General features: G+C 38.9%; 1 protein-coding gene across 6 annotated transcripts in view; it reads left to right on the plus strand.

Annotated features, from left to right (window-relative positions):
• Nucleotides 1–27,870, plus strand: part of LOC120536671 (fibronectin type III and SPRY domain-containing protein 2-like) — a 65,566-nt gene that overhangs the window by 32,284 nt on the left and 5,412 nt on the right. For 2 of the 6 annotated variants that reach the window (XM_039765124.1, XM_039765131.1), the window contains 4 exons: nucleotides 3,952–4,097; nucleotides 16,449–16,584; nucleotides 17,372–17,440; nucleotides 23,167–23,421. In XM_039765124.1, the coding sequence (XP_039621058.1) occupies nucleotides 16,458–16,584; nucleotides 17,372–17,440; nucleotides 23,167–23,421 (451 nt within the window). In that variant the 5' untranslated portion in view covers nucleotides 3,952–4,097; nucleotides 16,449–16,457. Of the gene's footprint in view, nucleotides 1–3,951; nucleotides 4,098–7,682; nucleotides 7,827–15,606; nucleotides 15,930–16,448; nucleotides 16,585–17,371; nucleotides 17,441–23,166; nucleotides 23,422–27,870 lie in introns of those variants that run through there. The other 4 variants (XM_039765132.1, XM_039765140.1, XM_039765115.1 and 1 more) reach the window with 3 other exon arrangements.

Consider the following 27,870-nt stretch of genomic DNA (forward strand, 5'->3'; position numbering starts at 1 on the left):
GGACTTCTGTTTAATCTTGTCTGTCAACCTGTCCATCACAAATAAGAAAGGGCTCAGAGCCGATCCCTGATGTAATCCCACCTTCACCTTGAATGCATCCGTCACTCCTACCGCAGACCTCACCACTGTCACACTTCCCTCATACATATTCTGTACAACTCTTACGTACTTCTCTGCCACTCCTGACTTCTTCATACAATACCACAGCTCCTCTCGAGGCACCCTGTCATATGCTTTCTCCAGGTCCACAAAGATGCAATGCAACTCCTTCTGGCCTTCTCTAAACTTCTCCATCAACATCTTTAGAGTGAACATTGCATCTGTGGTGGTCTTTCCTGGCATGAAACCATACTGCTGCTCACTAATCATCACCTCACTTCTTTACCTAGTTTCCACTACTCTTTCCCATAACTTCATGCTGTGGCTCATCAATTTTATTCCCCTGTAGTTACTGCAGTCCTGCACATCCCCCTTATTCTTAAATATCGGCACCAGTACACTTCTTCTCCACTCCTCAGGCATCCTCTCACTTTCCAAGATTCCATTAAACAATCTGGTTAAAAACTCCACTGCCATCTCTCCTAGACACCTCCATGCTTCCATAGGTATGTTATCTGGACCTACGGCCTTTCGATTTTTCATCCTCTTCATAGCTGTCCTTACTTCCTCCTTGCTAATCCGTTGCACTTCCCGATTCACTATCTCCATGTCATCCAACCTTTTCTCTCTCTCGTTCTCTTCATTCATCAGCCTCTCAAAGTACTCTTTTCATCTGCTCAAAACATTCTCCTCACTTGTGAGTACGTTTCCATCTTTATCCTTTATCACCCTAACCTGTTGCACATCTTTCCCAGCTCAGTCCCTCTGTCTAGCCAATTGTTACAGGTCCCTTACTCCCTCCTTAGTGTCCACCCTCTCATACAACTCATCATACACCAGTGTTTCTCAACCTTTAAGTATCTGCGACCCAAGTTTTCATAACAGTTTTAATCGCGCCCCCCCTAACGTTTTTTTGAAAGAAGCCCACTTTTACCAATTTGTTCTTTTTTAATTAATGATATATCATAGATGCATATTTTATTATACTTACTTAACTTTTATCGACATTTATCTAACTCTATATTTATTGTTCTAGTGTCAGAATGTTGTTTAAGTTCATTTGTTTTGGTTTCAATAGATGTATTTTTCATATTTTTGATTCTTGTTTTCTTTTTTTCATATATTCGCACCCCCCTTTTTGTTACTTCGCGCCCCTCTAGGGGGGCCCGCCCCACTGTTTGAGAACCACTGTCATACACCTTTTCTTTAGCTTTTGCCAGCTCTCTCTTCACTTGCACCTTATCTCCTTATACTCTTGTTTACTTTCTGCATCTCTCTGACTATCGCACTTCTTCTTTGCCATCCTTTTCCTTTGTATACGCTCCTGTATTTCCTCATTCCACCACCAAGTTTCCTTTTCCTCCTTCCTCTTTCCAGATGTCACACCAAGCACCCTTCTTGCTGTCACCCTTACGACATCTGCTGTAGTTTCCCAGCTGTCTGGTAACTCTTCACTGCCACCCAGTTCCTTTCTCACCTCCTCCCTAAACACAACCTTGCAGTCTTCCTTTTTCAACCTCCACCATTTGATCCTTGGCTCTGCCCTCACTCTCTTCCTCTTCTTGATCTCCAATGTCATCCTTCAGGCCACCATCCTATACTGCTTAACTACACTTTCATCTGTCACCACTTTGCAGACTTCAATCTCCTTCAGATCAACTCTTCTGCATAGGATGTTATCTACCTATGTGCATCTTCCTCCACTCTTGTACATAACCCTATGTTCCTCCCTCTTCTTAAAATACGTATTCACCACAGCCATGTCCATCCTTTTTACAAAATCCACTATCATCTGACCTTCTTCATTCCTCTCCTTGACACCATATCTACCCATTACCTCCTCGTCTCCACTGTTCCCTTGACCAACATGCCCATTAAAATCTGCTCCAATCACCACTTTTTGTACCTTGGGTACACTATTCATCCAACTCACTCCAAAAATCTTCTTTCTCACTTATTGCACACCCAACTTGCGGTGCATATGCACTAGCAACATTCATCATCACACCTCCAATTTGCAGCTTCATAATCATTACTCTGCCCGACACTCTTTTCACCTCCAAAACACTCTTCACATACTGTTACTTCAGAATAACTCCTACCCCATTTCTCCTCCCATGCACACCATGATAGAACAATTTGAATCCACCTACGATCCACCTGGCCATACTTCCCTTCCATTTAGTATCTTACAAGAAACAATATATCAGCCTTCCTTCTCTCCATCATATCTGCTAATTCTCTCCCGTTACCAGTCATACTGCCAACATTCAAAGTTCCTACCCTCAGTTCCACTCTCTTTACTTTCCTTCTCTCCTCCTGCCTCCGGACACATCTCCCCCCTCTTCTTCGGCCAGCAGTAGCCCAATTTCCGCCAGCACCCTGTTGGCTAACAGTACTTGTGGCGGTCGTTGTTAACCCGGGGTTCAACCGATCCAGTATGGAAATTTGTATTGTTGTCCCCATATTGATTTGGCAAAAGTTAACACCGGATGCAATTCCTGACGTAACCCTCCCCATTTATCCGGGCTAGGGACCGGCACGAAGAAACACACTGGTTTGTGCATCCCCTGTGGCTGGGTTATCATGCACAAACTATGTTATCCTTAAATAACTATATTATTCTCTCACAACCCCATTACCCTTTTTATATAATGACATAATATTTTGTATTTCCCAATCCTTAGGAATTTCCTAAGTATGCAGTGACTTCCTAAAAATATGCCTCATGAGTTTATATACAGTATGTATTTGCTAACCTCCCTATGCAGTCGAAGACAGATGCTATATGGTCCTGGTGATGTGTTAGATTTCATCCTATTGAATGTAAGCAGTACTTTTTCCCGTACAATTTCCAAATCACTCAGTACCCCATTGGCAGTCCCTCTTACTGCTCGAAGGTTAGCCACATCTTCATGTGTGGAAACTTCAAGTTCAAAGCATTTGCAATTACAATGTCTACATACTCTTGCTTACCTTTACTGTTCTTAACACTTATCATCTTCCTCTTGATTGTTTTTTATTACTAAAATATTGAAAGAATCTCTTTGGGTCATCTTTCACCTTTTCAACAGTACTTCTCTCTAATCGTCTTTTAGCCTTTCTAATGGTCTTTTTATCTTTTGCTCTCATAGGCCTTACAGTTAGCACTGCTGGTATTAGTGTTACACCCCTTTAATGGCTGTTTTTTTTTCTTTGCATCTTTTTTTTATTTTTTTATTTACCCAATGACAAATTAATAGAAGGAGCAGGACACAATAAATTAAAATAAAAAAAAAAATAAAGGAAACAAGAACTGACACTTATCTAAGAAGAATTCATGCAAGTTCATTTATAATACTGAAAATACATAATACCAAAAATAAAATTAAAGGAGCAACAACACAGTTGAATACAATCTTAACATGATCTCAAATCAAATTTAGTACTATTTATTATAAAGAATGAACTGCTCTTGATTTTTGAAGATTCTGCTTTGTGAATACTTCCAGAAACTATTTTCTTCCCTTTATTTTGACCTAGTGTCTGTTTTTGATTTACTTTTATTGGATTGCATATTGAATTGTTTAAACAATGCTCATTTTTCAACTGCAAAATCATGGTTTCACTCGCTACTCTTGATTGCATCAATCAACATTCTTAATTTGGCTTACACTGCCAGGCAGGCACTTAGAATATGGAGATAAGCCACAACAAAAAAATGTTTTTAGTCCACAGTTGAAAAACTAAAAACAGGCATTTGGTCAAAACATGGAAAAGCAAGAACATTAACTACTGTTCAAAATCCAGCCTTGTGTACTGTGTTTTATGGGGAGCACACACTTCATGAAAAATTATTCTTGTATTTTGCAGGCTCATCTAACTGCCATAACTTTCCAGTAGGTTCAGATGATGTAGTTTGGAGGAAAGTTTCAGTGGCTGGATGGCAATGCTAATGGAATATGAGATATTAAAGCAATGGATGGAGGCTGCTGGATGGATTAAGCAGGTTAATTTGTGTAAGATGTCTTTTGTAAATTGCCTTGGATTAATAAATAATAACTCTTTGTACTCACTTTATCCAGTTCAGGGTTATTCAGACCGGAGCTTCAGATATAGGTTAGGAACAAATCAAGATAAGCATTTAAACACTATAATAGTCCAATATCATGAAAGTGGCAAAAGAATTACAAGTAAACTCCAAATAATTCATAGCACAATACTAGATGGCTTTCATAGAAGTCCCTTTAAATGAGTGTTGCGAATGATAGGGTCTGTGTTGTTTACATTTTCAATTTAAGATTCCCTTCATTTTTGTGAATGCTGTCCTTGGACCTTCACCATTGATAGTCTTGGATTCAATTGTTGCAGGAATGACTGAATTGTCCACCTTTCTCCGTTTAAACTCTGTTTTCTGCTTGGATAGCTCAGTTTGCATATAGCTAAAGGACAATTCCTCCTTTGAATTTGGTTCCTCAGTCAGATCACAACTTACGACATCTTTTCAGAAATGAAATTCCAGAGTGCCCTAAAGAAAAATACTTGGTTCAGGATTTCTGCTTGAGAAATCGTTCCTTTAATGGACCCCTACCTAAAAAACAAACTCTTCTGTACTTACGTCTAACCCAGAAATAGCAAAGAAGGAATAACTGAGGGGAAATTGGAACTTAGCTTAACTTTCAATTGTAGTATAACATCTTGAAACAAGCAAAGCAGAATATCATCATAGTCAGCATTATCATCATCAGAAGAGACTTTGATTCACTTCAGTGAAAGACACGATACCTCAGCAAATCTCTCATCGAGTGTTCAAGTCCAGTGGCCCTTTAGTTGTTCCTGGGTGTTGTTGCTTTTGTAAAAAGCATCCAAATAGCTGATCAGTGACTGTGAAGTGTTGAAAAAGGGGGTGGTAGCTGTTCCCCAAATTCAAGTTATTATTAATTCAAACAATTCTATACATTTTCTTGAATTAAAAACTCTTAATTTGTTAGAAGCAGGTAAATAACAGCTGCTCACCCAAACTCCCTTACTTCCCCTTCTCATCCTGCTTCCTTAGAACAGTTGACCAAGTTCTTATTTTAAAGTGTGGCCTGGAATTATTTAAATAATCATTCTTTGTCTCTTAAAAATGCTTTTCCCCTTGTTGCCTGTCTGATATTGTGTTTAAAATCATTCTCTTTGATTTAACAATGAACAGGTTTTAAGCAAAATGTTTTTTCTCTTTCACAAGCTAAGAACTTTTATATACAGTATGTAGATATAAATCTAACTTACTAAACAAATATGTTGTACTTTCTAAAATTGGCTTAATTCAATTCAAGGGTGTGTATGGCTAAAGTTTATCCTGTCAGCTGTAGGCACAAGTCCAATGTAGTGCACACTGGGAGTTATTACTCACATTTTTGGTATATGGAAACAAAACTAGAATACCTCAAGGAAAATATTATGCAGAAACAATGATTACAAATTCTAAACAGAAAACAACTGTGTTTGGGATTCAAACTCACTCCAAAGGGTTGATTCTGTACCACTGTGACACCCCGTAAACTAATAAACTGTTTTTATATAAACCAAAAATAGCTAAAATGGAAATGGAATTTAAGGTGAAAATCACAAAAAAATGTTCTTTTTACTGATTGTTTGAATGTTTGTTGGCTTTCTACACTTAAAGAATATACACCACATTTTCTCATTGTGTCTCGCCACTGTAACAGTAAATGACTTGAAGCAGCTTACATCTGTAGAGTAAAAAACAGGCTGGAATAGACAAAGATGAGATGGCAAAAAACAGGCCATGTCAGTAGGCTTACTTTTGCCCTGCCACTTGTTACATTCCACACATTTGTGCTGATACCAGAAATAAAATCCTACCAAGAGTTTCTCTGGTCAAAGTCTTAATGAACATCTGAGTAATAGGATTTTAGCATCCAGTACAGTATATTGTGTTCACATACATGCAAAACGTCATAAAAAGCAGCTCAACCTTCTATGGTTGATTGGTGAACAAACCCCACAAATAAACAGATTAAGATTTTGTTTATATAGATATATTATTATTATTACTATTTTGTAGGCTAGAATCTTTTGCCATTTGGTGTTTATGACAAGTTGGCACCCTTGATAGCAACCTTTATATAATATGGAACCTTTCCATAGCAAACACTGTTCTTAGGTACCTTACAAATGCCAAACTCTTACTAAAATGATTAATATCTGGAGCAGTAAGTCAAAAGTGAAGATTACATTGTTAACCTTTTTGTTTAAAGTTCAATGCGATAACTGCTAGACCTTAATGCCAGCTGCTGTTTCTCAGTCTGCTCTGCGATACAAACATCAGCAATCTTAGAAAACATATTTTTCCTTTTACTATAAAAAATGATCCATCTCAATCAGTGGTGGTCATATTTTATAGGACAATCACTCAACACATCCTTTTTTTCCTTCATAAATATTTATTTTGGCAATGCATCTGTCCAATCACCCCTCATACGGCAATGTGTTCTCAGGACAGTAGACACGATAATGAGCTGAAAACCAAACTCCTTCCATATGTGCATGGGAAGACAATATAATAAAAGACTGCAGTTACCAAGACAGACATTTAATTCTGTTATTGCAATTAAGAGGACTCTAAAAGCTGTTCCAAAATAGGTCCACTTAGCATATCAGTAGTTTCTTTCCTAAAGCATCTGCCAGAAAGATCCCAATGTATGAAATTGCCCTGCCTCTTCCCAAATTCGATTTTATTTTTCATTTTACAGCCTGAGGAAAGTATGATTTTCCAAGTGTGACAATCAAACTATATTATACAGGACATACATTATGTGCTTGTTGAGTAAACAGTATTATATATTTTGTATTGCTGTTGCAGGTAACATTTTTGGGTTGTTTAATATTGAATGTTGTGTTGTGTTCTGATGTTACTTTTGTCAGACAAAGTGATAAAAGGTTCAATTCAATATAAGCATCACTGAGCTAATATCAATGCATGTATGCCGAATCTAAAATTGTTAGTGATGCCTGCTTCATGACTCTTCTGAACTTTGTGTGCAATGCATTTAGCACAAAATTGGTCATGGTTTGCAAATAGAGAGGATTTGTATTTCCTGAATCCAGTGATATTTATGAAGTGTGCAGTGAATGGGACTGTACAGTCACTAAGGGGGAAATATGACAGATATTTTGGTTGAGTATGTTTGTCATATTACAAGAAAATGTTGTTAAAATGTAGTTAAATGTGATTTTACTTATTTGCTATTCAATTGTAAATCCCGCTTCATTATTCTTCATTTTCATTTCTTTTATGGTACTGTTTGAGTAGACATGATAACTGTGGCTATTGACACACAGAATGCTTTTATAGGTATTTACCATTGAAAAATTCTGAAAGGTCAGGAGGGAAAATGATATCTGATAATGCTTTCTGCATTATGGCCCCATACAATGTAAATTTTATAAAATGACACAAAAACACAGGTAAAGATTTGGGGTACCACCTTGGTAACCCCATATATGTATGTGTAAATGTGCAATTTGCTGTGGTGATGTCTTTACAGACTTGAGTCCAAACAGAACCCAAAATACATAGCTGGTTTGCTGGTTTATAAAGGAAGATGGTAGGAATGGGCCGGTCCACGAGGATGGACACTGGAGATGACGTCGGTGATGGTAGGGCTGTCAATCAGCCATTCTGCAGAGGGAGAAAGAGAGAAAGGATCAGGGAACAGTGCCAGCCCCTGGCTCAGTGGGTAATTGCATTTACTAAAGCCCATAAGCTGTCTTGCATGTGTACAATGTGTACTGTATATATTAAAATGAGTCAAAACACTATGAATGTGAGTCAAATTAACAGCTAATCAAAATAAAAATATGTAAACTGAAAAGAATTCAGAATGGTATAATGATCTTAAATAAGATCAGCAAAAAAACAGTGAACAGTAGAACTGTGCATTTAGCAATTTGGATGGATTAAGAGTATTAAAGAGCATATGAAAAGTCTTTACAAGGAACTGTTCTAAATTAATTTAAAAAATTAACAGCACCCCTATTTTGAAATTCTGACAACAGTGTGAAAATATCACATCAGAACTGTTTAACATACTTCCATATAACATTAGTGATCCATCCATCCATCCATTATCTAACCCGCTATATCCTAACACAGGGTCATGGGGGTCTGCTGGAGCTAATCCCAGCCAACACAGGGCGCAAGGGAGGAACAAACTAGAGTTTGTGACACTCCCAAGTGGCCAAACAAATTTGATTCATGACCCCAGTCTAATACCTTATGATGAAGGTTTGGAGAAACAAAATAACTGCCCTTTAGAAATGTGACAGTAGGAGGCTTAGTAGACTGAGCTTCTTGAGTCAGTGTTTCTAAATTGTCTGATGGAGCTGTGACATATGCTGAATGTGAGTTTTTAAATCTTCAGGAAAAAGACAAAATGTCATGATGTCCAGGAACATCCCTGAATATACTGTAGAATTGGCAAATGAATGAGAAACCACCAGAGCGTTTGTTACCCCAAGGGCACTACCCAGTATTCATAACGCCCGTTAGTGGTGTTAAATGCAGTTTTCCATTCATCTATTTTCCTTATCCTAATCAAATTATGTACACCTCTTAGAAAAAATGGTGGAGCCCATCACTTGAATTAAGATGAGATGAGATAAGTGGAAGAGGGTAATTGTTCTTTGCTACAATTTGGTTTAGCTCTCAATAGACAATGCATGGTCTCAACATCCCATCCTTTTTCATGATGGGGTTTTGAAGGAAGCCTGTCACCACTTAACTGCACAAAAGATAGACAGATAGATAGATAGATAGATAGATAGATAGATAGATAGATAGATAGATAGATAGATAGATAGATAGATAGATAGATAGATAGATAGATAGATACTTTATTAATCCCAAGGAGAAATTCACAAAAAAAGAGCAATAACTCACTTCTGTAATCTCTTTTTAATATATTCCTCCATAGCTTCACTTTCTGGATGGTTTAATTGATAGATTTTAAACTTGGGGAAGGGTGTGTCAGGTGAAAGATCAATGGTGCCATCACATTCACGATGCGGGGGGAGTCCTTGTGAAAGGCTCTTGCTAAAAACATTGTGTTAATCAAAATATTGGAGGATAATCTATGCACAAATAATAGGGGTCTGTACCTGAATATTAAGGCATTCTTCCTTACATGTTATACCCCAGTTAATTTCTTGTCTTCCCAAACCAATCCATTACAGAATTATGTTTATGCTTATCCTTAGAAGACCAAAGATAAGCTGAGAGATGGAGGATGGAATAATGAAACAAATATATGGAGATATTTCAGCGACCCATTAACAATTGCTTTCCAATCCACTGAAATGACCACCAGTTTAATTGTTAAAGGTATAGGACTGACTCCTAGATCTTTTGACAATGAGGCACTAATAAAATTCTCTATTGCTCCATAATTCCTCATCGTTGTTCACTAATGTTGGCACCATAAATAAATTCTGACAGAAATGTTGGGTATCTAATTTTACTCTTTCAATACTAAATGAGAGGTTAGATGGCCACATTTCCTGTGAATCAATTTTCTCTTTAAGTTCTCTACTTTGTTTTGTGGCAGCACACTTTTGCTTCAGGAAATGCTCCTCTTTTTCCTTTAAGTGCATTTGTTTCTTTTACTAAAATCTATTTGACCGAACATCTTTTCTTAGAGCTCAGAGGAGATTTCTGCCACTTGCCCTCACAGACCATCAACCTCCCCCTTTAATTATTTTAAATCAGAAAACTCCTGTTCTTTCTCGGTGTCAGCCCATGGTAATCTGAGAGCAGAAAAGGACATAAACCCTAGAACTGGCATCTATATTATTTTTTTGCCTCAGGAAAGCCTGGAAAACATTCCAAAGAAATAATAATAAATCCAATAAATGGCATGAGATTTAAGACTGAGTAGGTAGATTTTAGATCTAGTGTACAACTGGAACACTGAATGTTGTTTTGGTCTCCATATTACAAGGACAATACAGCAGAAAAAGTATGAGTAAGAGCTGCTGCCCTAATTCCAGAACTATGGAGAACAAACTATTAGAAACGACAGGAGAAGCTGAATCTTTTTAGCTTAATACATGTTGATTAACAAGTGGTATGATAGTGGAGGGCACATTGGTTCAATATTTAGCATTACTGCCTTACTTTTCCGGGATGGAGGCTTTCAATACCAGTCCCATCGCTGCAAGGAATTTGCTGTTATCTTAATGTTTGTATTCTCAGTAAGATGCTGGTGAGGGGACTGTAAAATGATCATCTGTAAGTGAGGGTGGCTGCATGATTGAATATGACCTATGGTAGCCTGGATTGCCACTAACTCTTGGTTTGTTTATCTGTCCCAGTGAGGCTTTCAGCAAGAGTGTTCAGATAGCAGCAGCCTGTGGCAAAATTGAGGTAAACACAAGGGCCAGACATGGAGTCCTAACCCATATTTGACAATGCTATTCCATGAATGCATGATAACTTTCATTCCTACAACTACCGTCTGCTTGAAGGCTGTTAAAATAGGCAAACATTTTCATAAAGTGAGAAATCCAAACTCCACTGCAGGGCAATATATAACAGAACATAAAATGGCAATAAAGTGCAGGGATCTGACTTGAAGCTTCTATTATAGTGGTACTTTTATACATAAATGAATCTATACAAATTAATGAATCTATACAATCTACATTAATCTATATAATTTAATCCCCCTTTGTAAATATGGGCATGGTTAAATATCAGTCATCTATTTCTCATACAACTGTGCATAATCATCTTTAATTAAAGTTCAGTTTCATTCACACTGCTTGCCTCCTTATCTCCTGTTTGCCAAGCTTTACAAATCTTAATGAAAGTTACCACTTGTCAGATTTTTATCATTTCACTAAAGTATATTCCTTTAAGGGCGGCACAGTGGCGCAGTGGGTAGCACTGCTGCCTCGCAGTTAGGAGACCTGGGTTCGCTTCTCATTTCTGGGTTCTCCCCATGTCTGCGTGGGTTTCCTCCGGGTACTTTAGTTTCCTCCCATAGTCCACAGACATGCAGGTTAGGTACATTGGCGATTCTAAATTGTCCCTAGTTTGTGGTGTGTGTGTGTGTGTGTGCACCCTGTGGTGGGGTGGCGCCCTGCCCGGGGTTTGTTTCCTGCCTTGCACCCTGTGGTGGCTGGGATTGGCTCCAGCAGACCCCCGTGACCTGTAGTTAGAATATAGCAGGTTGGATAATGGATGGATGGATATTCCTTTGATGCATTAAGCAGTCAGTGCACTCCCCTGAAACTCTCCAACACAGGACAGTAAAGTGCGAAGCAGAATGTCTGCTTTGTGGGTCTGGCCATGGAGCTCAGCGTAGGGTTTGCACAGAGCTTCTAGGCCAGTGGTTCTCAAGCTCGGTCCTGGGGACCCCTTGTGGCTACAGGTTTTTGCTCCAACCAATTTCTGTTTTTAATTGGACTGCCAGTCTAATCAAGTGATCCATTTTATCCAGTTTGTGTTTTGCTGTCAATGTAAAAATTATGAAATTAAGTTATGAATTTTTTTTTATAAAAAAGCAGCTTTTTTACTTTTTAACAATATTTTCATCCTGATTTTCATTGTTCTTTTCCAGGTTTTCTGGTTATTTAATCCATTATCTACTAATTAGTAGGTCTGACACTGAACTAGTTGCAGCTTTACATCATTCAGAATTGTTTTCCCAAGTGTCTCCTCTGCTTCTTTTTAATTGTCATTATTAGGATACAACGAAAGAAGCAAAATACACAGAAAAAAGTTCAAAATAATAGAAAAAATAAATACTTGTAAATATTTTATAAATGTAAAAAACGATACTATTGTGCATTTCTGAATGTGGACTAAGAGAAGAGAAAGAAGACCAGCTAATTAAATGAGATCAATTATTATCACTGATTGTGAATCTGGTTGGAAAAAAAGGCCTGCAGCCACAGAGGGTCCCCAGGACTGAGTCTGAGAACCCCTTTTCTAGGCATTCAACTCAGGCACTTGTTTGGCCACCCATAAGAAAAACTTCTTTGAGTAAGCAAAATTGATTTGGGCAATTTGCTGCAAAAGGCTTGGTCTTCAACATTGTTGGTCCTGTATTAGCAGAATTCCTAATTAAGTGCCTATTTGGGAAGATTGGAAGGACACTTGAAATGTTGAGGAAGTTTTGAGGTGTTAGCCAAGTCATCTCTTTTAATCCCAATATGCATACATTTAAACAAAAAAAACATTTGATGGCATATACAGAGGTCTTTAGTGGGAATCATACAGGTCGTCTTCGGGAGCTCCGCGCTGTTAGCAGTTCAAGTACGATATGACATGCCATTCTCTGGGGCATCTGTTCTTTTGTAGGCCATTAGGAGTAGGGTCAATTGCCCTAAGTGGGCATCTTGTCACTGCTGTTGTTGACAAAAGAGACAACAATCTTAGCAATTGCACCCCATCTTATCCCGGGGTGGTATCGCTTACCTTCAATAAACCTGGAAGGTGATCCTTCCATGTGCACATGTGACATGATATGAAATCTAATTCATACCTTTCACTTTTCTAAATTTCATTTCTGACCCTCACTCCTTAAGCTCACACTTCTCCTCTCATGTTATTTTAATACTACTTTTGCAGCCCCTTGCTGTCTCCCATGGACACCTATCCCCTTATGTAAAGCTACTTGTTCTAGGATGATGATCTTCAGAATGTGGCTCTGCCTGTGTGGACTTTGCATGTTTCTCCATATCTTCATGTATTTTCCTCTGGGTACAGTTTTCCTCCTATATTCCAAAGCCATGCATGTTAAATTTATTGTAGACTTTAAAGTGGCAAAGTGTGGGTGTGAGCGTGTGTGGTCCACTATGGACTCTTTCCCCATCCAAAGGTGACTATCAGCTTGAGTCCAGTGCTGCAGGCCCTCCACAAGATGAATGGATGGCTTACTATATGGTTCCTTTGTATAATGACTTTACACACATGATATGTAATTTACTTTGTCATCAACCAAGGGAACACAACATCCACAAAAAGAAATGCTGAGGCACCAACCAGGTCACTCCTTTTAATAATTGCAAAGTCCCAAAATAAACGGGAAATTAGACAAATAGACAGTGCAAATAATCACAAAGAAACAAAAGAAAAGTAGCCAAGCAAGACTGAGGGTGGTTTAAGGCTCTGAAGACCAGTTGAAATTCAGGTAGGAGCTCTCTCCAGAATAAGGTGACCCCTGCCGGGAACACCTCGGCTTTATACCCGCTGGACCAGAAGGGGCGGAGTTAATTACCCTCATTGGGCTGTGGGAGAAGGAAAAGATGATAACATCAGCAACAGTGCCCCCTCGTGTCCCATAGTTGGTAGTGCTTATCTCTGATGAGCCTGAAAGACAAGCTTAAGTGCACATATGTGACAACTTTCACATTTTATTGTTTTACATAGGATTCAGCGGGTTGGAAAATGGATGGATGGATGGATGGATTTAATTTTTTTTACATTAATCCACACATCAGGGCTTTTAATGTTAATATGTAGTACTAGGGTGTTGTACCATGTTAGCCATTATGAATATAGAGAAAAGCCAAGCAAAATGACACCTTTTATTGGCTAACTAAAAGGATTACAAAATGCAAGCTTTCGAGGCAACTCAGGCCCCTTCTTCAGGCAAGATGTAATCTAATGTCAATATGAAAACAGATCCCTGCAAAGTGGTCCAAATTAATTATTAATATAAAACAGAATAAATAATTGGTTACTTAAGTATTCACGCCCTTTAATGTGACACACCTGAACTATCACTGGTGTAGCCAATTGGTTTTAGAAGTCACCTGTATGATGTTTCAATTAATTGTAGTGTAAATGCAGCTCATCCTGAAGGTCGAACTTGAGCTGAGCCAGTATTGTGACCTAACATGCACAATGAAGTCAAAAGAACATTCCAAGCAGCTCTGTGAAAAGGAGATTGAAAAGCACAAGTAAGAGGATGGAGACAAGAAAATATCCAAGTCGATGAACCTCTTATTGAAGTTCAGGCAAATCAATCATTAAGGAAGGAAAAGAGTATGGCACAGCTGTAAATCTGTCTAGAGCAGTCCATCCACAAAAAACTGAGTGATCATGCAAGAAAGCATAATGAAGGGGGACATTAGGCCCTCTGAGAACTCTGGAGGACTTACAAGCTACAGTGACTGAGATTGGAGAGACTCAGCAGGCAGTTGTTGCCTGAATGTTTCACCAGTTGCAGCTTTATGGGAGGGTGGCGATTAAACACACACGCAATGTCAGGAAGTCAGCTGGTAGAAAGGTCTATGGTCTGAAGAGACTAAAATCGAGCTTTTAGTTGATCTGATTAAATGCCGTGTTTAGTTTAATCAAAATATAAAAGAGATGCATCTCAACAGTAGGCTTTGGAAGGTTTGCGAGAGTAGAGGGTGAAGTGAATACAGTGACATACAGGGGACTTCTGCAGGAACATTTGATATAGTCTGCAAGAAACCTGTGCCTTGGGAGAAGATTTATTTTCTAGGAAGAAAACAACTCCTAACATAAAGCCAAAGTTACACAGGGAAAGCTAAAAAACAGCAAAGTTGATTTACTGAAGTGGCAGAGTCAAGAGACCAGATCTCAATCCAAATGAGAAATGAAGACTGGATTTTAAAAAAAAAACTGTCCCCAAACTTCCCATGCAACCTGACTGAGGTTCAGCAGTTTTGAAAAGAAGAATTAAGAAAATATGGCAGTTTCCAGATGTGCAAAGCTGACAAAGATACAGGCCTGTGCACAGGCTCAAGGCTGTCATCGCTGCCAAAGGTGCATCTACTAAATTCTGACTTGAATGGGTGAACAATTATGTGATCAATTATTTTGTATTTTATATTTGTTATGAATTTAGTTCACTTTGCACAGATCTGTTTTCACTTTTACATTAAAGATTTGTTTTCTTTGATCAGTCAAAAAAAAAAACCAAATGAAATCCACTGTGATTCAATGTTGAATAACAATAAAAATGTGAAAACTTTAAGAGGCAGTGAGTACTTTTTATAGGTATGGTAAGACTGCAGTCCATTTATCTTTGCTATCTGATACTTGCCTATGGTGGTCCAGCTGTTATCCTCCTGCTCTATGACACACATATGCACAAATGCCAACAGTCAGGCAGTGAAATAATCAGTGAAGCTGTATTGCAGATAAACAGAAAACTTTGGATTACTGAATGGAGGTGGACCTCTTGTCCTTTGAATGCACAGCACCATGGAAACCTGTGACATGGCAGGAGCAATAAAGTCTGGGAATTCACTTAAAGTCGTAAAAGTCTGCTAGTGGGATGCATTGCTGTGATAATAAAGGGGAAACACACAAAGCATCTCAGATGGTGACTACTAGGATCTTCTGTTATAGATTTGTGAAGAGATAGGATGCCGTTTCTTCCTTAGCTGTCTTGTGAGTTATGGTTTTTCAGGCATCTTGCAGCATGCATGAGGGAGAGGAGTATGCTGGAGAGCTTTCTTGCTCCTGCTGTCAGCAGTATTTTGACATGCTCCGGCTTCTGCCCTGTTCTCACAGCTTGTGCGAGCCCTGCTTACTGAAGCTAAGCGCAGCCAGCCGCCTGCAATGTCACCGCCGTCCGTGGACTTGCTGCATTTTTTGTCCAAGCTGTCATGTGAATGTTGAGCTTCCTTGTCTCAGCTACACTGGTATCCTAAACACCTTGCCAGTAAACTACAGCGTAAAGGTGGAAGCAGAGCAGTGCAGTGCTGCCGAAGAAAACAGTAACCATCGTTTGGTCTGCAAGAGTGGCTTTGAACTACTAGAAGAGGTCAATCTGCTCAGTTTGGAGGATTCTAGACAGGTGATGTCTCTCTCTCCTCATTTAAGTTGAAAATTTAAAAATATGGAGGCATGGGAGCTGCCAAGGAAGAAACAATAAGCATGAGACAAAATTAGCAAAGAAGTTCACTCAGTGCAGCAAGGAAAAGGGAATGCCAAATATGTCAAGCAATTGCCAGGTCGTATGAAGAGAGCCCACTGTAAAGTGCAGACCTGAGCCAGAAGTGCCTTGGCATTTGTGAATGTGACAGACGACATGAACTGTATGTAACCGTGAGGATTTTTACTTAAGATTGCAGATAAAAGTAGGTGTATATGAGCATGCATTTGAATGGCTGTGTTTATATGGGCTGTTTGTGCATCTACATGAGTTAGTGTAAGTTTATTTGTGTCAATGACAAGGTTACGTTGTAAAAGTTAAGAGAGCTGAAAGAGCTTCATTAATACAGAAATGACAGTACAGTTTTAACACACAATCAAAATGCAAGCAGTTTTTTATCTGGAAAGGTAAATCTTGAAGGTCTTGTTTGTTTCTTAACAGAAAAGGACTATGATAGTTGACCAGAAACCCTTGCAAGAGGCCATGGCAGCACAGGAGCAGCCATCCAACTTTGGGAAGGAAACCACACAAACAGAGGCACACACATCTTCATCCCCATCAGCAAGGTTGACAAATGGTCAGTGGAATGTTCCTTGTTGCTAGCTCTTTCTGCATTAATAATAAATAATCATGAATTTAATTTATATATTGTCTTTCCAATGCACATAAAAAAATAACAAAAAATATAGTTCTTTACTCCTAAAAACAAGCATGGTCAAGAGGATTATGGCAAGCAAATCCTGTCTGGTTCAGGCATCTGATAATGATGCCTGTATGACACCTCCCTGTGGAAGTTTTACAGGCATGACCAGCTGGGTGTAGATCCTGAGGAAGACCCAGGGCTTACAGGGAGGATTATATATCCTAGATGACCTGGGAATGCCTTGGATTCCCACAGTATGAGTTGGCAGTGATGCTGGGGAAAAGGACATATGGGCCTTTCTGCCAAGACTGTTGCCCCCATGATCCAGTCTCAGATAAGCAATGGGAAATGAATGAATGAGTCCTGTCTTCCTCATGAGAATTCAGGCAGTATGCACTCTTTAGTTATGGACTTTTAGAAACATCTGACACTACTGAGTCTTTAAATAAAGGCATGGGCATATGTTTGGCACTAGGCCTAATAAACACATGGCCTCAAGCAGTTCTTTGTATTTATTTATGTATATATTCATTTGTTATTTTACTTTCATTCATTAATACAAAATAATTTTCAGTTTGTTTCTTTGGAATTAAGAACAATAAAGTGCAACACAGAATTCTCATGATGTCCCTACTTTTAAAAATAAATGTGACAAGGCATGTGTGTGAGCAAAAAAGTGATATTTCTTATTACATATATTGCATTTGTTTATGATAAGCAGGTCCCAGAAACACATTTCAGAGAGGAGACTCCGAACTGTCAGAGGAGGAGATGGAAAAATCACTGCAAGGTAACCAAATCCGGGGGAAAACAGGGAGAAGAAAAACAAAAGATGAGCACAAGCACATTAATGTTACACTCATAGAACCAGAGGGTGTAGACTTGGGCTCGCTAAAACAACAATATTGATTTCTAAAGCACATTTTCATACACAGGATGTGGTGCCTTACAAGATTTTACATAAATAGTTATAAGCTAAAAAAAAAACAATTTAAAATTAGCAGCAAAAATTACTAAATAACATACAAAAATATGTAAATAATGCACATTTTACATATGGTAGATATATAATTAGTAGAGAAGTAAAGGCCATATATATATATATAAATTGTTTTTTAACAGAAAAAAACAAATCCAGTTAAGCTGGAGGGAAAAAACACTTTAATATACATTTTACCTACTTATATAGTTCATCGTTAATTTTTAGGTATCGTCTTAGAGGATTCGACACAGTGGGTCTCTTGAGAAGTTGGGGTATCTGCTTTCATTCTGACATCACAGGCAGCTGCACGGGACTTTGATCAGGTGGTGGTGGCACAGAACACCATCATAGAAGAACCAGAAAAGAAAAACAAACTAAATTAAAGATTAACAATTGTTGCAAATCCATTATTGTTGCACATCTAGTTTTTTAAGAACAGTAATAAAATGTAGTTAAGAAAAGGTCAAATTAAAAAGTTTTTTAGGAGTTTTTTTTAAATACTCCACAATACTAGTCTGGCATATCTCTATTAGTGAATTAATCCAGGTTTTTGGTAGCAAAGGCCATCTCACCACTTGTATTATGCTTGGCTCTTTGAATAATTAGCATACCACCATTAAAGAATCTAAAGTTACATCTTGGAATGTAGAGGGACAAACATTCTAAAATATAAGAATTAAGATTACTTAAAGCTTTACATACCTTTAGTAGTATTTTAAAGTAAACAATTTAACGATGCTAAGAGTGGTGAAATGTGCTCAGATTTTCATTTTTTGGTTAAGATTCTTGCTGCTGCATTCTGGACTAACTACAACCAATTGATGTCTCTCTTAGGTAGTCCATTTAGCAGTTCATTACAGTAATCAAATTGACTAAAAAACTTCTTTTTCTTTTTACTGCTCCCGTTAGGGGTTCCCACAGTGGATCATCTTCTTCCATATCATTCTGTTCTCTGCATCTTGTTCTATTACACCCATCACCTGCATGTCCTCTCTCTCCACATCCATAAACCTTCGCTTAGGCCTTCCTCTTTTCCTCTACCCTGGCAGTTCTATCCTTAGCATTGTTTTCCCAATATACTCCGCATCTCTCCTCTGCACATGTCCAAACCAACGCAATCTCACCTCTCTGACTTTGTCTCCCAGCCATCCGACTTGAGCTGACCCTCTCATTTCTAATCCTGTCAATCCTTGTCACACCCAATACAAATCTTAGCATCTTTAACTCTGCTACCTCCAGCTCTGTTTCCTGCTTTCAAGTCAGTGCCACCGTCTCCAACCCATATAACATTGCCGGTCTCACTACCGTCCTGTAGACCTTCCCTTTCACTCTTGCTGATACCCATCTGTCACAAATTACTCCTGACACTCTTCTCCACCCATTCCACCCTGCCTGCACTCTCTTCTTCAATTCTATTGCACAATCCCCATTACTCTGTACTGTTGATCCTAAGTATTTAAACTCATCCACCTTCGCCAACTCTACTCCCTGTATCCTCACCATTCCACTGACCTCCCTCTCATTTACAGACATGTATTCTGTCTTGTTCCTATGGACCTTCTTTTCTCTCCTCTCTAGAGCATATCTCCACCTCTCCAGGGTCTCCTCAACCTGCTCCCTACTATTGCTACAGCACTAGCGCTGCAATGTCATCAGCAAACATCATAGTCCACGGGGACACCTATCTAATCTCGTCTGTCAACCTGTCCATCACCATTGCAAATAAGAAAGGGCTCAGAGCTGATCGCTGATGTAATTCGTCCCCGCATAAATCAAAGTCATCCAAATGATCTGGATCTGCATAATTAGATCTGGACCACCCTGTATTGTTGTCCACATATTGATTTGGCAAACTTTAACACCAGATGCCCTTCCTGACGTAACCCTCCCCATTTATCTGGGCTTGGGACCGGCACAAAGAAACACACTGGTTTGTGCATCCCCCGTGGCTAAGTTTAATTGACTTAAAACAAAAGCATGAATTAATTTCATGCCTTTGCAGATATGGAAGGGAAACCAAAAAGAAAAAAAAAAAGGTTTTGGTTGTAGTTGATTGAAACCAGCAAACTTTATTCTGTTTACAAAATTACCAATAGTTGTATGAATCTGTGGATTCTTCAAGTTTGTAGTGTTTCAGCCATTTTGTTTTTTAGCCTGAAATGTGTTTGGCCTTTTGAACAGCATGGTGACTCAGTGCTTTGCACTACTGCCACACAGCTTCTATCAAATCCTGGACTTGTTACTGCTTGGATGGACTTTCTGCTTTCAAATGTATGTGGTGTTTACTCTAACATTTATTTTATATCACTTAGTCACAGGCCAGAGCTCAGGTTCATTTGCTCCTGGAGAGTTTGAAGTTCCATGCTCACTTACTGTTTAAAGGAATCTTCAGATTTTATATCAACCCCTTGACCTTCTCACCAATGGTCTCAGTTTAATAACACTCTTACTCCGCTCTCTATCTTGGCAGTTAATCCAAAAAGGTTGTGCTTTCTGTTCTTCTAGCTCTCTTGACTATGTATATTTTAATATGCGGCACAACTCTCGCTGGCCCTTTTTCCAGCTGTAGTGCCTGACCTTCTTGCACTGCCGGGAAAAACCTTTAGAGCTGATGATACATCTGCTGCTGAAAAGCTTTTCTCACAACCACAAAAATGGTTCCAAACTGTCAAATTACTCTGTGCAGACCTTTCCGGTTCCACACTTTGCAATTTTGGAAACAGTTCTAATAACCAAAGTAGGAAGATTCATAATCTCTTAGCTGTGCTGCTGCCAAGTAAAAAGCACAATATGCAATTGAAGAGCAGCAGACTGATGATTACAAACACTAATGAAAATGTCATTCCAATTTTTAGCACATTTCTTATTAACATATTAACACTTGTATATTTATATCTTTTTAGTCCATTTGAAAGGATGGATCCAGTTCTGCTGGGGTACTCTACAAGGCCTCGGTTGGATTAAGCTGCTCTGAGAATGTCATTTTATGATTTAAAATAGATCATTCTTTCCAAGACTGAATCTGTCTTTCAATCTGTCTTCACATGTACCAGGAACCCATGTTAGCGTTTGATATCCTTGGCAGTGCTAGAAATTACGACATGGAGATCACATTCTTTATACTATGATCCAGGTTTTGTTCAATCTTCCCAATTATCATTATGAATGAATTAATATCATATTCTAATGTGTATTTGAGTGATGGCTGTCAAAAAGTAGGACAAATCTGCTGCAGTTGTGTACCTTCTAAGGCATTGGATACTGAACCCTGACTAACAGTTTCTTGCAATTTAAAAGTACAACACAGCCACAAAAAGGCAAAAATGGTCAGAGTTTAGTTTTTAAAATAATATGAAAATTCAGTTTAGTAGTTCTAAAATTGTAAATATCTATCAACCAGTAACAGCACACTGCAGTGAATACACTTGACTTGAGCATTCATAGTTTTCAAACTCTTTCTCTGTACGTTTACCGTTCATTTGCTCAGAGGTTGATGTGCTTGCTGCTTCCTGAGCAGCTCTTCTTTTCTTCACCCTAGTGGCCTGCTTCTTTTTTTCTACCATTGGCATCTTTTTGCATTAAACTCGATTCAGTGTTTGTGTTGCAATTACTTAGTATGTTTCCTTTAACTCAAGGATGATTTAAGATATGAAGCGGTAGGGGAAGTGATGGCGAAGGTGGTAGGGATGAGAACGGTGCCTGTACACATGTACCACACAGCTGCCATGCTGGTTGCTGCCGGGAGTTGATTCTATAATAAAATTAAATAAAAATAAAAAGAGGAATAACCTTGGAGGTCAATCATAACCCCGGAAGCGGACAGTAGACATCACGCAGTATATGTGTACCAAATTTCAGGTCAATAGGTCAAATGGTTTGCGAGCTACAGGTGATTTAAAATCCTGGACAGACAAACGAATAGACACGGTAGCGTATTATAGAAGAAGATAAAACATCTAACTCTTACCGAAAGAACCTAAATCTTGTCTATCCATGTGTTATTTAAGCAGCAAATAAAATATCCACTGTGCCCAGTAAATCACTTTCCCTACATAAAGATATGATTTTAGCAGTTAAATGTTTCAGGCCAATATTCTATAATTGTGGGGCACAAATGTGCATAATATATTTACACAACAAACCCAAATACATTATCTCTATACTGTAGCACTCTGAACTCAGTTCTTCTGATGAGATTTTACGCAAAATCAGAATGTTTCTGACATTTTACAGTCCACAGACTTGCATCCTGGGAGATGGACACAAACACACATGTAAGTATCTCAGAAAATTATCAGATCATGTCCATGTATGCCTAAAATGTGCAAATCCATTGAAACCTGGGAGTCAAAATGTGAATAGCTGCATTGAAGTAAAGAAAAGCAATGATAATAATAATGATAGAAAAAGAGAAAGAAAAGAGGATAAAATTCTGTAGTTCCCCATGCTCTCTTTACCCAACAATAAACTGTTGGATTATGCAGTTACAGTGGGACTCAGTTCTTTTCTGTCCCTGTGGTTCACTCCACTTGGGCTCCAGCACAGAAGCAAAATGAAACACTTGATTTAAAATTCTTGCCACCATCTGACTTCTTATACCTAGTTTTAGGGAGACACATCTCAGCACTGTTCACACCAGCTTTCTTCACCTTTGTCTCCTAACAACCTTCTGTGTAGTTTTTAAAATCCTCCAACATTACCCATTCATCTTCAGGTATGAAAGGCCTTTGTTTATTGACCCAAGGGATTACCCAAGTCAACGTCAGCATTTTACACAACTTTTCATTTTAGTTTCTGTGCTTACTTTTCCACCAAAAGGATAACAGTGCATAGTTAAAGAAAATGAAAAAGCTGTAAAGTTGTGAAAACAGATATATAAAGAATTTTGAAGTGAAATACTAAAATGCCTAGCACACATTAAACTTATCAAATTATTACATACTAAACATTCACTCTGAAACATCTAATATCTCATCCTTGTCCTACATCTTGCCTTTTAACTTTACAGTTGCTCAACCACTGTGTTCACTGTGTGAATTTCCCCTTGGGGATTAATAAACTACCTATCTATCTATCTATCTATCTATCTATCTATCTATCTATCTATCTATCTATCTATCTATCTATCTATCTATCTATCTATGCAAGCACTGTTTCTCATATTAACATTCAGGTTTGCCCTTTGGGTACAGCTCACCATGACATGGAAGTCCAAACTTCTTATCCAGTTCAGGGATACACAAAGTTAATATCTGTCCCTGCAGCACTGGGCACAAAGCAGAAATCTAAATGTGTCACTGTCTCTTCCAGGATACACTCATGTACATGTTTACAGTTCCTCATACTGGTCCATCATCTGCAGTAAAAGAATTACTATCACATAAATTGACAATGACATTCTTCTCTTTCCTGCAGCAAACGCCTTGGTTGTACCTCACCCTCACCTCCTAACTTCTCCTTTGACGGCTGATGTAGCCATTTAGTGTTTCATAGCTGACACTCACTCTAACTGTATCAATATTTTTGTCCTGTAGGACTGTCATTCAGGCTCGATCTTAGCACTGTACCTCCATCACTGCAGATTTCACCATCAGGCCTGACATTGACACACATTGACAACACTGAGCCAACAAGTACTTCTAGAAGACATCAGAAGAGCACAGAGCTGAAGGCCAGTGGCAGTGCAGAACTGTCTTCTTGTACACTGTGGGTTCTGGCAGACATCAGCATTGCAAAGGGCCTTTGCTACTGGGAGGTGGATGTCTACAATAGTGTCTCCTATCGAATTGGTGAGTAAGCTGTGATACACAATCCTTCAACGTCAGTATATCCTTTGGTTTACTTTGGCCTTGTCAACCAAATTTCAAAAGTGCTGCTTTTGTGAAACTACATTCACAAGTGAGAGAAAATGCATCCCAGCTGCAAACTTTGAAAAGAAAGCAACCACCATTTGGAATCACACAAAATAGTGTACGCTGTGGTCATTACAGAAGTGTGTCACAGCAACCCTGCAGTCTTACTTCTTTATGAGAGAAAGGCATGCCCCTTTCCCAATAAGTTAATAATGAATATGTCACCACCACCTTTTTCAGTAAGGCTGCACATTTTTTAGGTGGAAGATGGCTGTCTGTATACTTGCTATTGGGTATGCCTTGCAGCCTCCTTGATTACTTCCTCCACTAACTGCGTTTGCCACCTCTTGGAGCCCCTGGCAGCGTCCCTACCTTTGCTGAGTAGTACAGAAACCTTCAGGTGGCCACTGTCACTAGCTCTGACACGTGTCCCTCCAGTTGAATGGTTTCTAATGTAATGACAATTTGGGTATTGAAATTCAAGCACAATTGCTGCTTTTTACATATACTGTAGGGTAAGTATTGTGACAAGATTAAAATTTGAATTTTGAGTATTCAATATGTTTTAGACATCGGTGAACACAATCTGTCCATTTTAGGAGTGCTTTCTTCTTTTGTGTGCGTGAGAAGATGGAAGTCTGTGGACTCAAAAATAAATTACAAATTAAACTCGGCTCAGTTAATAGCAGAAGCCGGTTGAATTTAAGCAAAATTGCTATAATAGATTTAGCTATATTAAGATAATGATATTGCATTTTTGCACAACTGCAGCACAGCTATGGCAGGGAAATGTAATTGTTGTCAAAGTGATGGGATTCTTCCATTTCATTTCACAAAGTAGAATATTAGCCGGTAACAATTTATTGAAAAAAATCACAGCTTTACATGGGGGGAAATCATGTATACACATATCTCATTTTTAGTCATTTATTTTTAGCAATTGCTTTGCATTAAGTTAATTAAGTTAAGAGATGACTCTAAACTAGTGCAGTGTAAGAGAGGGTGCTTTACAGACAGGGGCACAATATGGGGCTCATAGTGGTGAGGGACCATATATACCCTTGCTGTCCCCCAGTCATGGCAGAATTAAGTATAGCATTCTGTGTACAAGGAGGTACATCACTACTGGGCCAAAATAAATCTTGCATACTCACCTTGAAATAGCTTATTGCACCTTGGCCTAGAGTGGGCTAGTGCCCCATCCAGGGTCAATTTCTGCCATGCACCCAACAATGCCAGGGTAATCTCATATCGTGGTGACCTCTAATTTGGAATAAGGGGACCAAGAAAATAGGAAAAGTCATAATGTGCAATCTTTGTGTCCTGAGCATTTTGCCAATGTGTAGGACTGTGAATATGGTGGTCCCTAGTTATAAACTGATGTGAGCAATGACAGTTGTTTGAGGCAGATCTGCAACTTGACAGGTGTGTCCATGACTGAGCAATCATGTTCTGGATGCTAATAAAGGGCTAATAAAGATACACTAATCATAGGCCATCCCTCCTCTGCTCTGGCTTAAAAAATACATCCAGAGTGACAATTCTGCATTATTCTGCCGTCTTTGTCTCAAAGATTGTGAAACAAGGATTAGACTCCTCTATTGTTTCAAGTGAGTGTTGAGAAGGAGACAGAGAGAACGTTAACAGGAGGTAAAGAAGTGTGCACCACATCACCTAACACCTTCAAGGCTGAAGGTAATTAGTGCCTTTGGAAGCTCAAGCAAAGCTCATTTTAAGAGGCAAGATAATTCAATTTACTCATAAACAAAACAATTACAGAAGCAGGATATGCATAATATACAAAAGACAACAAAGACGCGGCACAAAATTGCAGCTGCTTAATCCCTTGGCTCTCTCTACAAGAATACAAAATCTTTGAAGCGTTCAGATTCTCTTTGTTTCTTGGCCAAAGAATTAACTTTTGTATCAGTCTTATCTAAGAACTGGCAACTGGATGATGTTCTTATAACTCCTTTATGATTTGCTTTTGGCAGCAATGAGTCCCATTTCTTTAACAGATTTTGTAGGTTAAAATTCAGAATCATAGACTCAGAGTTGAACATCTTGCCACTCAACACAACTTAACCTGGCATCACAGCATGCCAGCTTCTCAAGTGCACTGCAGGCGCAACTCTGCTATAAGAAAAAAAGATATGGTTTTCTCTATTGAATTATGGGACAAAAAAAAAAGAAAAAAAATCTTCTTTCCAATTTTAGACATATTCAGAAACACATTAACAGTTTGCTGCAAAAAAGCAGCTTTAGCTATCATGCACTAGCACATCCAAATGGTAGAAAAATATTTCTGCTTGTCCAGTTTCTGTCATCATCTCCTGGTTTGGATATAATCCTCTTTTTCAAAATCATAAGACATATGGCAAAGTGGTGTTAACACAATTGCAAGTTAGGCACAATTTTCAGCATTGTATGCCTCTCATAGCTCTTTTTTCTGTGATCTCTAATTCTTTTCTAGTTAACTTCAATTGTTCGTTGAATATCATTGATCAGATGACCCCTCAATTCAGCATGGTATCTTTTTGTCATTGGAGTTCATCTCCATGCTCTTGACCACACATACCATGTGCCTCTTGTCTCAGATTCGCCTCCCACATTCAGTTGCTTGGCAACTATAATTGCATAGCACTTAACCTGAGGCTCATTTAAGGTGACCAGCTTCATTATCTAAACAGTTTGTTGCTCAGTCATCTTTGCATAAAATGTCTAGTACTTTTTTGTTTATGTAGAGTTGCTTTCTGAGTGTCTGTTACATTCTTAACTTTGTTTTTACCTATTGTAATAGAATTCAAAAACAAAGATGAAGGCTTTGGGCATGTGAGTGATCCCCTCATATTGTAAGGCGGAAGATATGGCAAAGATTCGCGAAAAAAAAAAAAACCACAAGCAGTCAGCTGTCATATGCTGGTGACAGAGCAGAATCTTCCTAGATGTGAGTCTTCTTTCACACTGACTGGTCCTGAGTGTTGCCAGGTTTTATGAGGCAGAAGGAGGTAGGGTTAGTTGCAGAAGTGACTGGGTCTTGTTTCTGGAAGTATTTTTCCCCATGGATGGGAAAGGGAAAGGCATGAGCCTGACAGCCCCACAACTCAAGGTGGTATTGCAAGTACTATACAAGCCCTGAAACTGTCCTCTAATCACCCGTATGTGACACATCCAGTGCCCAAACCCTTTGGATCAGGTGACCCAAACTGAGAGGTCATGGACATTAGAAACAGCATCAGCACTGGTATAAAGTGATTCAGGATATGAACATTTAAATGGATGAAGGTCCAAAAACTACCAAGCGACAAGGGGATTTAACTCTTTGTGGGTGGCCATCCACCGGGGAGGGGCATGTTCAGTAACAAGATTGAACTCCTGACCCACAAGGATGTACCTTTGCTACTGTATTGCCCACTTAATTGCCAGAGTTTCCCATTCTCTTACCGCATGCCTCATCTCGTGGTCCAAAAGTTGCTGCTGGCTCAGTTACATCATGGGGGATAGGGGGAGAGGTTCAGCATCGTTCATACTTTAGTTCAGCATGGCACCCAAGCCTCTGAAATGAAGACAGATGCTGAGACCGTGGCCTGTTTTAAGTCACGTAATGCACCCTCCATTTGTTTATCTCATACCATAATATTAGGAGCACATGTTTTATTCAGATTTGAAACGAATGTATCCCTCTTAGAGAACGGAGGTACAAACTGGTGATACTACCCCGTTAAACCTAAGAAAGCCGGGATTTGCTGCATGCTTATCAGACAGGACCAACCGTGAATGGCATTAGTTTTTGAACATTTTGGGTGTTTTGTTCCACTGACCCAATGGACCAAATATTTTGCATCCATTAACTCAAAAAATGTTTCTTGGGATTTATATAAAGCTTGTCAATGGATGACAGCCAAAAAGTGCACCATGCACTCCTCCAAAGTACCAGAACAGATGATGATGTCATCCAAATAGAAGGCACTAAAGGAATTATGGAGCCTGAGGAGTTTATGCACCAGATGTTGGAAAATAGCTGGCACCGCATACAAACCAAACGGAAGGACATGACATTGCCAATGTCTACTAGGGGTACTAAATGCAGTCTTCTCCTTGGCGGATTCCATTAAAGGAATTTGCAAATAGTTTTTGGTAATGTCATATATGGTCAGGAAACAAGCTGCTCTGAGCCACTCAAGTAGTTCATCCACTCAAGGCATTGGATATGCTTCAAAACTGGAAACCTGGTTAAGCCGAAGGAAGCTGTGCAAAGTCTGGCTTTGGCATGAGAATTATGGGGATAGACCAAAGACCGAAACTCTCGCCAGCATTCTTTGGATCTACTTCTGCTCTTTTTGCCTCTGGAAGCCAGTATGGTTGTTCCCAGGTTCCATAACAATG

This window comes from Polypterus senegalus, chromosome 1, assembly GCF_016835505.1.
Source record: "Polypterus senegalus isolate Bchr_013 chromosome 1, ASM1683550v1, whole genome shotgun sequence".
Taxonomy (NCBI): domain Eukaryota; kingdom Metazoa; phylum Chordata; class Cladistia; order Polypteriformes; family Polypteridae; genus Polypterus; species Polypterus senegalus.